Consider the following 15199-nt stretch of genomic DNA (forward strand, 5'->3'; position numbering starts at 1 on the left):
GTAATGCTAGACATGGGTCTGAACAGCACATCTGCATAATAGCATTTTCTACTTTTCAGGAGGCAGTGGTTGACGCATGTAATGTTGCAGGTGGGGTCTCTGAATCTCCCCAGTTTTCTGTAGACTCCGAGTTATTGTGTGTTCTCTCAGAGGTGAGTTTGTTAACAGTTATCCAAAAGTTTTAAAGGAACTATGTTCCATAATTATACTTAACTTGTTCAAGTGTGTGTATGTATGTGTATTCTGTATGTTTATGTGTGTCTGTCTGTCTGTGTGCCTAAATTATCCTTGTTAACTCTCAGCATTGTTGAATTGCACTCCAAGTTTCTCCCATCAAAATTTCCTCCTGTTTTCTACTGTATTTTTATCATATTGGCCATCAAATTCCCGTTTGAGGCTTCTTTTTTATTTTCATTTTGATCAGGTATAACAATTTCTAGATTTACATTTTGCTTTATAATACCAATTTCTACATCATAATATTTATATTTTTTATACTGACCATTCTGTGATTTCACTTTATATAAATTTTCACAAGTTATTTTTTAAACATATTCCTGAGTGTCAAGTCAAATTGAATCATTTTTCCAGATAGGGACCTGCAGTTAAAGCTGAATCATCAAAAATATGTTGCCAAACTCATAGTACATCTGGTTGCAGCCAGGGTGGGTGTCTAGCAGAACCCTGTGGTGCTTCGTAGGAGAAGGGGTAGCATAGTGCTGTGATCCCAGTGGATGACTTCAGGGCATCTGTGACTCCAGTGAGTGACCTCAGTCCATCTAAGGGAGCAAGGAGCAGCTCTGAATCAGGGGTTGACTATGAGGTGAACAGGAGAATTGGACTAAGGACATGTCATATGCTGCCATGAGATGAGTGATGTTTTGAGTTATGAGTCTTCAGAGTCAGCTGCAACAACACAGTAGCTTGGACTTTATTGCTGTGAACAGGGATCCCAACATCTAAGAGCTCATGCCTGCATTTGTCTCTGTGGGGCCTTTTGAACAGCAGTTGTGACACTTGTCTCTCAGCCTGCTTTTCCTCTAACTTGTTTATCAGGCAGACAGCTTTGTTCTACAACTGTCCCAGGTAAATCCAGAACTTAGACCTCTGCAGGGTGTTATTCTTCATTTTCGGGAGCTCCATTCTCATTCCTCAGGGATTTATGGTAAACTTTGGGCACGTTTTCCAAAATAAGAGGAGTCCAGATGCTTCAGTGGCTCTATGGATTTGTGTGTTCTGAGTATTTAGAGTGCCTCTGTTCCCTGCTCTCCTTCCTGATAAACTCACAGGATTATTTAAATGTGTATGTCCTGATGATCTCCCAGGTGACCTACATGACCTTCACTTTGTTTACAGCATTGGGTCCAGGTGGCCTCCTCACTGTGGAATTGTCAGTCATTGCCTTTCAACTGCTCCTCTGACAAAGAAGTAAGCATTGCCTGTTTCAGTGCTTCCTAGAAATCACAATCCTAAATATCTGCATATAATGAAATATGCTCCAGATAGTAATACCAAGCACATCACCATTCATTAACATACTTAGCATAAAAATTATGCTATTTTTATAGCATAATTAATTATAATCCAGTCAGTGATTGGAGTCTGTAACATCCCTGCTATCAGTTCACTCCAGTTTCTGATGGAAAATATTAACATTGTTCTGTTTGTTTAATGTTTGCTTTCCTGGGGATTCCTACTTTTCTAGTCTTCTCTTCTGTTTTCCAAACTTCAAATCATATTTGAGAGCAGGAGTATTTCATTAATGTCTCAAGTTTTTGATAGACCTCTGAAAATCTTTTCTATCTTACTGATTCCTTAAAAAAAAAAAAAATGAGGAGGTAACCTCAGACAAAGACCCACACAGGGCAATGTCCTGACTCCAGCCTGAGCATGGACAGCAATGCCTCAGTATTTCTGCCCCACTTCTGTATCTGCAGGAATTTGTCTCCTTCTGTCTTTCTAAACCCAGGGACCAGCCTTGTCAGGGTTAGAAGGAAATGGAGGAACCAAGGCTCACAGAGCCTCTCAATTCTTCCCTGACTTTGTCAGAGAGAGATTTAAACTTTAATGAAGCTCACTGTGGCACTGCTGAGGGGATGAAGTTCTTACCTCCATGCACTCACCTGGACCTCTGCGGTGCAGACAGACTCTGGGGCAGCCTGGATAGGTGACACTTGCCAGATCATATTTGTACTGTCTGAATCTCTGGGGCTCTTGGCTGCCATCAGGTACTGCAGACTTTAAGTTTCATGTTGTCACAGTGCCAGAGGGAAGGAAGGCCACTGCAGGGCCTCAGTCCCTGAAGTACAGCTTCCCTCTCTCCCACAGTTACAGCATCTGTTTTGCTCAGAAGTTATTTCCAGCTTAATTAGGCTTTAATTATTTTGAGAGGAAGGATATGAGGTGAGAAAATGAACAACTAACCAAGTACTTTGTACTGAACTTCCCTCATCTCCTGACTTGTTTTCACTGTCTCAAAGTTCCAGGCTGTGGCCTGGCTGGGGACTGACTTCTGTCACACAGGCCTTGCTTTTCCTTCTCAAATCCCTCATTAGACAGGAGTGAAACAAGTGATGCTCAGCACCCTGGGATTCTGCTTCCTGAGCAAACCCCAGACACGGATAAGGACAAGTTTAGCATCCCTTGTCTACCTGTGTCTGTCGGGATTGAAGGTCTTTGCTGTAACTGACAGTTTATTTTTAACATTGAATACATTAGATATCAGATGGGACTTGAAATATCAATGCCTTTCCAACTTTGGCCTTGTTCTAAAAACAATCCTAACTTATTATACAACTTCAATAACACTTCTAAAACTTTTGTGTCCTTCCATATATGTTTTGTTCTGGTGCCTAGGATGCCCTGCCTATCCTGCATGCAGACTAATGTAAATAAATGTGAGAGCAGAGCTGAGGTTAGAAATGAAAAGCCAAGATCCTCTGTAGGAGCTTCGAGTGCACTTTACTCCTGAGTCACCTCTCCAGTCCTTCCAGCAGTACTTTAAAGAAGATCACATGATAGTGTCAGTGACTGTAGAAGGAGAGATTATCCATGGCAGAAAGTTAGAGGTAATTAAACAATGTTCATATTACTCTTATGAAAATGTCCGCATGAAACTCAGCCCAGAGACTGAAGGAGAGATACTGTGAGGAATTTCCAGTAGGGTTCAAGTTTGCCTGCTACCCTTCTAGATAAACTTGTACTTTCTCCTGAACTTTGGAGTACTCAGGAGAACATACCTGTTGTGTGTAGTTTTAAAAACGTGCTACCGCCTTAGCCCAGGATCTGTGTCCGCCCTATAAGCCCCTCCCAACTCCCCTTTGTTCCTCCTGGCTTAGCTCTGAGCACTAACCTGGCTTCTCTTTCCTAGCTGCCTTTGCTCCTGAAGGGGTCATATTACCAGCCCACTCCTGCGACTCCCAAATCTAAAAGATACAAACACTGCTACAATTGCTGGGAGCAGCCACCTCCTGCCTGGAAATCCATGCCCTTATCAATTTATTATCTCTGTCTCTCCCTCTGCCCTAAACTTAGCGGCTTGCATCAGCTAGTCCACTTGAACATCCTTGCCCCCTGTAAGTAGCTGAGGCTGGAGGCCCTAACTGCCCTGAGACCTCACATGACTGCTCTTTCTCCTCACTTCAAAGCATGGCAGAAACACCCCCTTTCCTTCCCTGTGTCTCCTTTTCCTCTTGGGACCCAGAAGTCCCACCTGTACCTTTCATCCAGCAATGCCCTACCCCCTGCCCCCACCTTCTTTATTGACAACTCAAGAACCAATTGGGGGAATAACACCTTAGCAACAGAACCTCCCCTTACTGGGTGTTTCCCTGACATGGTAACCATGGAAGCACATTGAGGGAATGTACGTGTGGACAACTCTTACTTACTCCTTCTTTATTTGCTTTGCTAGCTTCCTGGGAATAGAATCATCCTTCGGATGACTGCAGTGCAGTGTCTTTATGACCTGGGATAATGATGATTCCTGGACTCTTTGGTTCTCTTGGGCCTGAGGTTGTGGAGGTCACAAGGCTCCCAATGTCCTTCCTCTTCTCATGGATATGCTGCTGGCTTATTCCAACACTGTTCCAGCAAATGGATCCCCTTTGCAACCTCATTACTTTGGCTTCCTTATTTTCAGCTCAATAAGGTGTATCTGTACAGCATCAGGGAAGATGGGGTCAGGTATGGAGCAGGGCAAGGAGGCCTAGCAAACACGTGGATGTTCAGTAGAGGCCATTGTGAGTGACTGGGAGTGAGAGGTGGAAGGTCCAGTGTTTATAATCTATGATCAAGGTTTTAATATACCAATGTGCCAGTGAGCCCTGGGCTGCAGCATGAGCGTACACAGAACCTGAAAAGCATCATTCCCGAGAGCCCACGTTTCAGAGTTTCTTGTACTAGCACTATAAGTTCTTTTTTTTTTTTCAAGTCAAATGTGTTTATTTTTCAAATAATTTACAAAAAAGATTGTCACTGTTGGGCTGGTGAGCTATCTCCCATATTGTTTTGTAGGGTTACATGTCCCCTCATTTTTTTTTAAAACTCAAAACACTTTATTTATCAGTAGTTGTATATACATATATACTTATACATGTATACATATATACATACATATATGAAAAATAATTAAATAATAAGATGTATTTGAAAAGTATGGGGGTTGGGAAGAGTGGGAGGAAGGAGAGAAAGGGAAAAATTATGTAAATACAGTGCTCATATATGAAATTCTCAAAAAGGAATCCAGTTTTCTAAAATGTTCAACAGATTAACTAGCATTTTACAATATGAAAATAAATATGACCTCTAATTATGTTGAAGGACTATAAGTTCTAACCCAGTTATAATTGGACAGCATCATTGATATGTTATTTTTCATTCTGGAATCTAGCCAAGTCACACAGTTGGTGACCATGCATTTGGGGTGCCGAATTACCTCAAGATCAGATTGTGCTACAAATAGACTGCCAGTTCAACTTACACTGCATAGCAAACATTATGTCCCCACATGTAAAATTAGACTGCTTTCGGTAAGATGGTCATTTTTACTATATTAATTTAATCCATGATCTGGGAGATTTTTTCAACTTCTGAGGTCTTCTTTGATTTTTTTCTTCAGAGACCTGAAGTTCTTGTCAAACAGATCTTTCACCTGTTTGGTTTGAGTCACACAAGATATTTTATATTGTTTGTGACTATTGTGAAGGGTGTTGTTTTCTTAATTTCTTTCTCAGCCCATTTATACCTTGAGTATAGGTGTGTTAATGATTTGTTTGAGTTAATTTTATATCCAGTAACTTTGCTGAAGTTGTTTATCAGATTTAGGAGTTTTTTGGTGGAATTTTTTGGAGTCACTTAAATATACTTTCAAATCATCTGCAAAAAGTGATATTTTGACTTCTTCCTTTCCAATTTGTATCCCTTTGACCTTTTTTTTTTTTTCTTTTTTGTCTAGTTGGCTCTAGCTAGAACCTCAACTACTATATTGAATAGACAGAGAGAGAGTGGGCAGCCTTGTTGTTCCCTGATTTTAGTGGGATTGCTTCAAGTTTCTCTCCATTTAGTCAGACATTGGATACTGGTTTGCTGTATATTGCTTTTACTATGCTTAGGTATGGGCTTTGAGTTCTTGATCTTTCCAAGACTTTTAACCTGAAAGTTTAATTTTTGTTAAATGCTTTCTCAGCATCTAATGAAATGATTATGCGACTTTTTTTCTTTGAGTTTGTTTATGTAGTGGATTATGTTGATTGATTTCTGTATATTGAACTATCCTTGCATCCCTGGGACGCAGTCTACTTGATCATGGTAAATGTTTGTTTTAATGTGGTCTTGGATTTGGTTTGTGAAAATTTTATTGAACATTTTTGCATCGATATTCATAAGAAAAATTGGTCTGAAGTTCTCTTTCTTTGTTGGGTCTTTGTGTAATTTTGGAATAAGCAAAATCATGGCTCTATAGAATGAATTGGGTAGTGCTCCTTCTGTTTCTATTTTGTGGAATAGTTTAAAGAGTATTGGTATTAGGTCTTCTTTGAAGGTCTGATAGAATTCTGCACTAAACCCATTTGGTTCCAGGATTTTTTTGGTTGGGAGGCTTTTATTGACTGCTTCTATTTCTTTCTATTTCTTTATATAGTTTATCTGATCCTGATTTAACTTTGGTACCTGGTATCTGTCTAGAAAAATTTTCATTTCATCCAGATTTTCCTGATTGATTGAGTAGTGGGATCTTATGAGGTTTGAATTTCCTTAGTTCTGTTGTTATGCCTTCATTTTCATTTCTGCTTTTGTTAATTTGGATATTATCTCTGTGCCCTCTGGTCAGTCTAGCTAAGGGTTTATTCATTGTGTTGATTTTCTCAAAGAACCAGCTCCTGGTTTTGTTGATATTTTGTATAGTTCTTTTTGTTTCTACTTGGTTGATTTCAGCCATGAGTTTGATAATTTCCTGCCATCTACTCCCCTTGGATATGTTTGCTTCTTTTTGTTTTAGAGCTTTTAGGTGTCATGTTAAGCTGCTAGTGTATGCTTTCTCTAGTTTCTTTTTGGAGGCACTCAGAGCTATGTGTTTTCCTCTTAGCACTGCTTTCTTTGTGTCCCATAAGTATGGGTATGTTGTGCTTTTATTTTCATTAAATTCTAAAAGTCTTTAATTTCTTTTTTTTTTTTATTTCTTCCTTGATCAAGTTATCATTGAGTAGGGCATTGTTCAGCTTCCATATGTATGTGGGCTTTCTCTTGTTTTTGTTGTTATTGAAGACCAGCGTTAGTCCATGGTGATCTGATAGGATGCATGGGATTATTTAAATCTTCCTGTATCTCTTGAGGCCTATTTTGTGTTTTGGAGAAGGTACCATGAGGTGCTGAAAAGAAGGTATATTATTTTGTTTTTGGATAAAATGTTTCTATAGATAACGGTTAAAACCATTTGGTCCATAATTTCTGTTAGGTTTACTGTGACTCTGTTTAGTTTCTGTTTCCATGATCTGTCCACTTATGAGAGTTGGGTATTGAAGTCTCCCATTATTATTGTGTGGGGTGTAGTATGTGCTTTGAGCTTTAGTAAAGTTTCTTCGATGAATGTGGGTGCCCTTTCATTTGGTGCATAGATGTTCAGAATTGAGAATTCTTTTTAGTAGATTTTTCCTTTGACTAGTATGAAGTATCTTTCCTTATCTTTTTTGATAACTTTTGGTTGAAAGTCAATTTTATTTGCTATTAAAATGGCTACTCCAGCTTGTTTCTTAGGACCATTTGCTTGGAAAATTGTTTTCCAGTCATTTACTCTGAGGTTGTGTCTGTCTTTGACACCGAGGAGTGTTTACTGTATGCAGCAAAAAATGCTGGGTTCTATTTATGTATCCAGTATGTTAATCTATGTCTTTTTACTGGGGAATTGAGTCCATTGATATTAAGAGATATTAAGAAATAGTGGTTGTTGCTTCCTTTTATTTTTGTTATTTAGGGTGGAATTATGTTTGTGTAGCTATATTGCTCTCTTGGTTTTTCTAGGGTGCAGTTTTCCTCCTTGTGTTGGAATTTTACATCTATTATCCTTTGTAGGGCTGGATTTTTGGAAAGATATTGTGTCCATTTGCTTTTGTCGTGGAATATCTTGGTTTCTCCATCTATACTAATTGAGAATTTTGCTGGTTATAGTAGTCTGGGCTGTCATTTTTATTTTCTTTGGGTCTATATGACATCTGCCCAGGATCTTCTGGCTTTCATAGTCTCTGGTGGGAAGTCTGCTATAATTCTGATAGTTCTGCCTTTATATGTTACTTGACTTTTTTCCTTTCCTGCTTTTAATATTCTTTCTTTGTTTTGTGCATTTGGTGTTTTGACTATTATATGATTGGAGAAATTTCTTTTCTGGTCCAGTCTATTTGGAGTTCTGTTGGCTTCTTGTATGGGCATCTCTTTCTTTAGGTTAGGGAAGTTTTCTTCTATAATTTTGTTGAAGATATTACTGGCCCTAGATTGGAAATCTTTGCTCTCTTCTATACCTATTATCCGTAGGTTTGGTCTCCTCATTGTGTCCTGGATTTCCTGGATGTTTTGGGTTAGGATCTTTTTGCATTTTGCATTTTATTTGACAGTTGTGCCAATGTTTTCTATGGTATCTTCTGCCCTCGGGATTCTCTTTTTTATCTCTTGTATTCTGTTGGGGATGTTTGTGTCTATGACTCCTGATCTTTTTCCCAGGTTTTCTATCTCCATGGTAGTCTCCCTTTGTGATTTCTTTATTGTTTCTATTTCCATTTTTAGATTCTGGATAATTTTGTTCAATTCCTTCACCTGTTTGGTTGTATTTTTCTGTAATTCTTTAAGATATTTTTGTGTTTTCTCTGTAAAGGCTTCTTCCTGTTTACCTGTGTTCTGAATCTTTTTAAGGGAGTTATTTATATTCCTCTTACAGTCTTTTATCATTATCATGAGATGTGATTTGAAATCAGAATCTTGCTTTTTTGGTGTGTTGGGTGTATCCAGGGCTCACTGTGGTGGGAGAACTTTGTTCTGATGATGCCATCTATCCTTGGTTTCTGTTGCTTATGTTTTTGCCCTTGCCTCTTGCCTCTGGTTATCTCTTGTGTTAGTTAGTCTTGCTGTCTCTGTCTGAGGCTTGTTTATCCTGCAAGCCTGTGTGTTAGCACTCCTGGGAGACCAGTTGTCTCTGGGAGGAATTTTGGAATAGATTGCTGTGGTACAGGGTCAGCTCTGGGGCATAGACAGAAGACAGAAGAATCCTGGTTCTGGCTGTTCCTTGGTTCATGTGTCCTGATAACTATGGGTGAGTCCCTTGGAGCAGAAATGTTGGTCTTACCTGTGCTCACAGATGTGTCAGCACTACTGGGAGACCAGATCTCTCCCAACAGTATTTGGTTATAGATAGCTGTAGCACAGGATCAGCCAGTTTGACTTTTCTTTACATATGTATTTTTATATATTGATTTCAGATAGATCTTGGGAAAGAGGCATAGAGATCTGAGCTATGGCCCTTGTGATTTGGTACAGGAGTGCTCTGTGAAGAGTACATTTGTCCATGTCTACATCTTGAAGTATTTTCTGTACATTTCAATCCTGTGGTCTCAGAATTTGGGGTTTCACATGAAGGTTTGTGATTTGTTTTGAAATGTCATTTACACAAGACAAGAAATACTCTTTAATGCATTCTTTACATGTAGATTTCTATTTTTCCCAGAATTTTGTTCAATGGGTCTTTCTCCAAAAGCATTTCTGCCCACACCTGTAGAGGATCAAAGGGTGTGTGTGCTTGCATATTCATCTTCTACTTCACTTCAGTGGTCTACATCTCTTTGACTTGGTGACATTTCCACACTGTTATTTCACCACGTGTTCATGTTATAATTAGAAGATATGCCCTGTGATGGTTCCAGAATTATTCTTTGTACTTTCTTATTTTGGGCGTTTGTCATCTTTCATGTGTTCCCATGGTTCCTAGTGTCCCCAACTGGGGTTCCAAGCTCCAAATCTTCAGATGTGAATCCATAACCTAGAATAACTGCAGAAGCAGGGGATGTAAAAAAGGGCTATGGGCATGTGTGGAAGTGTGGCAGAGGGCATTTGTGAGAAGAATAGGAGGATATATGTAATCTGATTGGGAAAGTGGAAGTATAATTCTGGAGGGAGTGAGGTCAGTGTAGATGGCAAGAAGTGTGAGTATGAATAAGTAACACTAAGGAGGTTTGAAAATCTACAGTGTCTAAATTAGGATTTCTATTGCTGTGAAGAGACATCATGGCCATAGCAACGTTCATAAAGGAAAACATTTAAGTGGAGTTGGCTTACAGTTCAGAGGTTTATTTTATTATCATCATGGTGGGAAACATGGAGATGTGGAAAGGTGGCTCAGAGTTCTACATCTGGATTTGCAGGCTGGAGGAGGCAATTTCCACACTTGGAATAATTTGAGGATCTGAGACTTTAAAGCCTGCCCCCATTGACCACTTCCTCCAATAAGAGCATACCTTCTTATGATGCTGTTCCCTATAGGCCTATGGGGTCATTTTCTTTCATACTACCATTTCTTTTTTTCATACTACCACACATAAGAAATCGTATTATGTTTGCTTAAAATTGCATGTCATGCACATATGTATGTAAATAGAGTCAATGAAGTTGTGCCCATATTTCTCTAAAGAGCCATAGTCTGTCTGGAAGAAGCTCCAGTGTCATGCATGAAAAATCTCTTTCGGAGTTTTTGGCTTAGATGGCCAAGAGACTGTGAAAATATCATAGGCTATTACTGTTGCCCTTGGTTGCCATCCATAGTTGAAGGGAAAATTTCAATTTCTAAAGGTAGCATGTACTTGAGATATAAGACTTGGGATATTCGAGTTGGACCTAACCTGAAATTCTCCTCCCTAAAGACTAACATTCATAGAAAAAAAGAGCCAAAAAAAAAAAAAAAAAAAAAAAAAAAAAAAAAAAAAAACCAACATACGAATGAATGAACCAATCAACCCACTAAACAAACAAAAAACCCCTTGAACCCCAACCAGAACTAAAGAAAACTAACCCAACAAACAAAACAAAACAATTGCCCCAGACCCCCCAAAAACAAGCAAACAAAGAGAAACAAAGAGTTTTTAAAACTTACTTTATGAGTGATATGCCTAAAGATTTTAAAATCTTATTTTATGAGTGTTATGCCTGTACACACACACACACATACACCCCCCCCCCAAGTGCATCATGTGAGTGCCTGGTGCACATGGAGACCAGAAAAGATATGGGAACTTCTAAAAATAGAGTTATAGGAGGTTGTTAACCATCACGTGGGTGCTGATGGACAATTCACTGCAAGAACAATGAGTATTGTTAACTGCCAAACCACTCCTGTAGCCCCACCAGCAAGGATCATTATTCTTCCCACACATATTGATCACCAGTATGGCTGAATAAAACTGTAAATTACCACAAACAGAATTTGTTCTGTGATTTTCTTTTGTTTAATAACATTTCCTTTGTCTGGTGCTCACATTTAACCTGTTCGTGTTTCCACACCCATTGGAGATATGAGTAACATTTTGCTGCTTTACTCTATTGAATTCTTCTCAGATGCAGCTCGTCTATGGAACTGCACAGTGATTATCAAATCTATATATACATAAAGAGTTAAATATATAGAGTTTTTATTTTGATTATACAAGAAAAATAAGACAATAAACAGCTCTGGATAAGAATGCCAGGTGAAGCAGAGAGCTCTCATTCTTGCCCACTATCCACTCATGAGAATGACTGGATACCCTGTGTGATCACTCAGGACGTATTTGCAGAGACAGCCCTGCTCATCAAGGTGAGTTTAACCTAGTTGCACATTATTAAAATTTAGCAAAGAGACACCACTATTTGAGAAAGCCACAACCACAACTGTTGAATGCATTTTTGGGGAGAATTTCAACTCTTGACCAGGGAGAAGACAAAGGAAGATGTGTGTGTGTGTGTGTGTGTGTGTGTGTGTGTGTGTGTGTGTGTGTATGCATGGGGCCTTGGCTCCCCTGCGAGGTTCTGTTTGGTACCCTGTCAGTGACTGTTGAGATGTTTACACTTCTCAGGTAGGAGCTCCAGTGAGCTGATGGAGAACTTTGGTGAACTGTGGAGCCATGAAAGGATAGCTTGGTTCTTGGCTGGGCACAGGCCTTGAACCCTGACCCTGATGGGACAATAGCAGGTGTTCGGCCATGCCCCCAGAACCCAGGCTCCTGATACTCTGCCAAGATCTCCATTGACTTGAGCCTTGCAGTCAGTAGGGCAATGCAGCCCCTCTCAAAGAGGTGTCACCTAACACAGGTAGAGGGCTTGACTACAGGTCTCAGCCTTAAGAGATTTCCATATTAATGAGATACCTAAAGGCCAGAGGGCATGGCTAATTAAGTGACCCTCCTCCCCCTCTCCCTCCCTATTTAAGTCAGGCCTGCCCTGACTTAAGTGGGGTGTGCATCCAGATCTATCCACCATCCGCCATGAAAATGAAGCCTATAAAACTCATGGACTTTCTTGCATCATTGGGGCTACACTGTGAGGAACCTGTTGGGGAAGGCCTTTAATGGGCCACTGTAGCTGCAGTAGCCGTGCTCCCCTGAGGACCTCTCTGCATTCAGCCATGGGGACCACTGTTTCAAGCAAGCAAGCTAGCCTAGCCGTTCCAAACCAAGCAAGTAACCAAAGAATCCCTCTCCCACTGGGGGTGGGGTGGGGTGGGGACAGCTCTCCCTTCCCCCCTCATTTCTCTCAGACAGCCCGTGGGCAGGTCACTCGCTCACTCGTCCCCAGTCTCAACTCTTCTGAGGCTTCCAGTGGCATCTGGGAGCCCAAGAGCTTGAGACCAGTTGGTCTCCAGCAGCCTCCTGGCTTGGGTATCCCCACTCGAGAGCGCTGCCCCCCCCCCCCTCCGTGGAACCTCAGACTGAGTGAGAACTCCCCATGCTGGACAGGGCCCCACTAGCGCCTGCCCAGTGCTGCGCTGAACCAACTCAGTCAAATTTTCAGGCTGTTGCCATGCTGAGCTGCAGTTCCAGCTGACTGAGCCGTGGCAGACACTACCCAAAACTACCCAACAAGATTCAAGAACCCACACCCACATGTGAGCTAACCATTCCCCCCCGCAGTGAACAGCACATAGGACACCTACAGGAAGCTCTCTGGGAAGCCTGTAGCATAGGGGCCTGGAGGATGAGGGTTCAGGAAACTTTCTGTATCCTTCTTGTCTTCCTGGGCTGGAGGCTGTGGAGTTCTAGGACCTGCAAGGTCCTGTTCCAGTACAAGGCCACACTGCATGGGCTTCAGCAAGCAGCTCCTTTCTGGGTCCTCATCATGGCAGTCCTTTCATTAGCTGAACCCCATGCACCTGAGCAGCAGTGGGAGGATGGAGCCCAAGCATGGCTGGTATTCAGGGAGTACAATCACCTTGAAATGCCACATGTTCTGTGTACACCCTAATGTGTAAATATCAGTGGGAGCCAGCTGCAGTGATTCAGTGTTCCCGAGCTTTTCACACAGCACTGGGCTCAGCAGTGTCACTCTCAACTGGAGCTTGTTTTCCAAACCAGGGTGGCAATCTCTGAAAATGACATTTCCCCTGTGTTTTCTTATTTATTTTGTGACCACACATCAATGTCTTGAATGTGTTTGGAATTGCCTTAGAGGGTTTGGTCTTACCTGTTCTTCAGATATTAGATCCTGCAAAGCCAAGCACTTACTAGGGACAGTGAATAAGCTTCTGTCTCTGGTCATCTCTACTTTGCAAGCAGTCTTCAGATAAAGGATGCTTTCTGACATCCTTCTGCTTCACTTCTTTTCCTGCTCACTGGGTTAGAACAGCCTCTGGGACACAGTAAGTGCTTTATAAGTAAGTAGAGGAGTCAGTGATGATGGAAGAACAGTAGAAGGAACAAGAAGAGAGGAAAGGCTTATGGATCCTTACAAGCCTAAAACTCCAGCATGCGGAAAAATACAATTCTAACTAGGCAACTGCATGCCATCCTGAGTTTCCTGATGAAGGATGCAGCAAGCTTAACTTCAGGATAGGAATGGTGGTATGGTGGGAGTGTGAGCATCCCTGACCACTTTCTAGAGCTTGAACCAATCTTTAATTATCTAGGACAAACTGTCAAAAAAAAAAAAAAAAAAAAAAAAAAAAAAAAAAAAAAAAAAAAAGCAAAAAGAAAACAAAAGAAACAAGTGAACAAAAACACAAAACAAAACCCAAGTCCACCAAACAACAACAAGATAACCCAAACCTAACATTTATTATCTTAACCAATTTATTGCTGTGATACACTAGCATAGTAACACAAAGAAATACCAGTGTTTATAGCTTTTGTTCACAAAGAACTAGAGGTGAAAAGGAAGTTCTTATTTCTCAGGGGACACAGCAGGGCTTAGGAACATGGGCATCTTTGATGATTAGGACAAAGGGACTGAGACCAGCATAACTAAGAACTAAAAATGCTTTAATATTTAGTATTGTGGAATCGTGTGTCACTGTGGAACCTGTGTATAAGGAGAAAATAAAATCTACCCAATAAAAGAGAAGGAAACAGGTCATAAGAGTGAGAACCCTCTGGGTAGCTCGGATTTCTGGCCTAGAATTCTTTGAAGACCTGGAGCTGTGAAGGTAGAGGACACGGACATGATGTTTGTACAGATGAAGAGCCATGGACCCACTGCTACAGCCCATGAGACCCTGGAAAATGACATCACGAAGAGCCATGAGAGAGAGGAACAGCCACTTAACTGTGTGCCTGGATGGCAGCATGTAGCAATATCCAGTAAACATCCCAACTTGAGACCTGTTCATGCTTCTGTCTGCTGTGATATAGTGCAGCAAGTTGGAGCTTATCAGGGAATTAAAGATCCATAAGAGGAGAAGAAAAGCAACATTATGCCATGCTGCCTGTGGTTTGAGCTTTCTCCAAAGGGTGGTCCTGCAATTGATAGTGCCAGCCTGGACCACGCTGAGGAGACAGGTAGTGCAGATAGAGAGGCCACGGGCAACCCTTTCTAGATAAATTATAGTTTTACAACCAACATCACCTAGGAAGATACTGATATAAAAAATGGTGACTATGTTTCTGACCCCTATGCAATAAATAATTATTGTGTTTACGAAAGCCAAGTGGATGAGAATAGCATCTATATTTTTGTTCTCAGAATCCATGGTGAAAGTATACATATGCCTCACAAATAAGATGATGTTTCCTAAAACTCCAAGTCCAATAATTGACAAGAAAATTATACTTTGAATGAAGTCACTCCAAATCATCTTTATGCCCAGAACTAGATAAAACCATTTGAAAAACCCAAGAACTTAAATATGATGTATTTCATGCCTGTGGGTTTTCTGTTTTCTCTAGTGAACAGAATAGTGTATTATGTAAATGCTCAGAGTTCTTTGTTTGTAAATACCTTTCTGTTTCTTTTTTTTCTTGTTTCCACTGACATGGAGATGATGTTAATAATTGGACACGAACACCATGCTGATATCTTTACTGCCTTCACAGAAGATGCTGTTTTATATTCTTCATCTCTAAACCTTTTCTCTTGAGCACATCCTAACAATGGACAGCATCCTTCAGTTTACAAGCCATCATATCGAACATCAGATGCTTCCCTTCTCAGATCCTCTTTGTCATCTTGTACTTGTTCATCTCTCAAGCCCACACTGAGCTAA

General features: G+C 40.6%; 1 protein-coding gene across 1 annotated transcript; it reads right to left on the minus strand.

Moving 5' to 3' along the window:
- Window positions 1–13888: 13888 nt before the first annotated feature.
- Window positions 13889–14929, minus strand: LOC117714204 (putative vomeronasal receptor-like protein 4). The gene has a single exon (XM_034510889.1). The coding sequence runs from the start codon at window positions 14789–14791 to the stop codon at window positions 13889–13891; it is 903 nt and encodes a 300-aa protein (XP_034366780.1). The 5' UTR covers window positions 14792–14929.
- Between the last annotated feature and the right edge of the window lie 270 nt (window positions 14930–15199).

This window comes from Arvicanthis niloticus, chromosome 8 (genome assembly GCF_011762505.2).
Source record: "Arvicanthis niloticus isolate mArvNil1 chromosome 8, mArvNil1.pat.X, whole genome shotgun sequence".
In the NCBI taxonomy this organism is placed as follows: Eukaryota; Metazoa; Chordata; class Mammalia; order Rodentia; family Muridae; genus Arvicanthis; species Arvicanthis niloticus.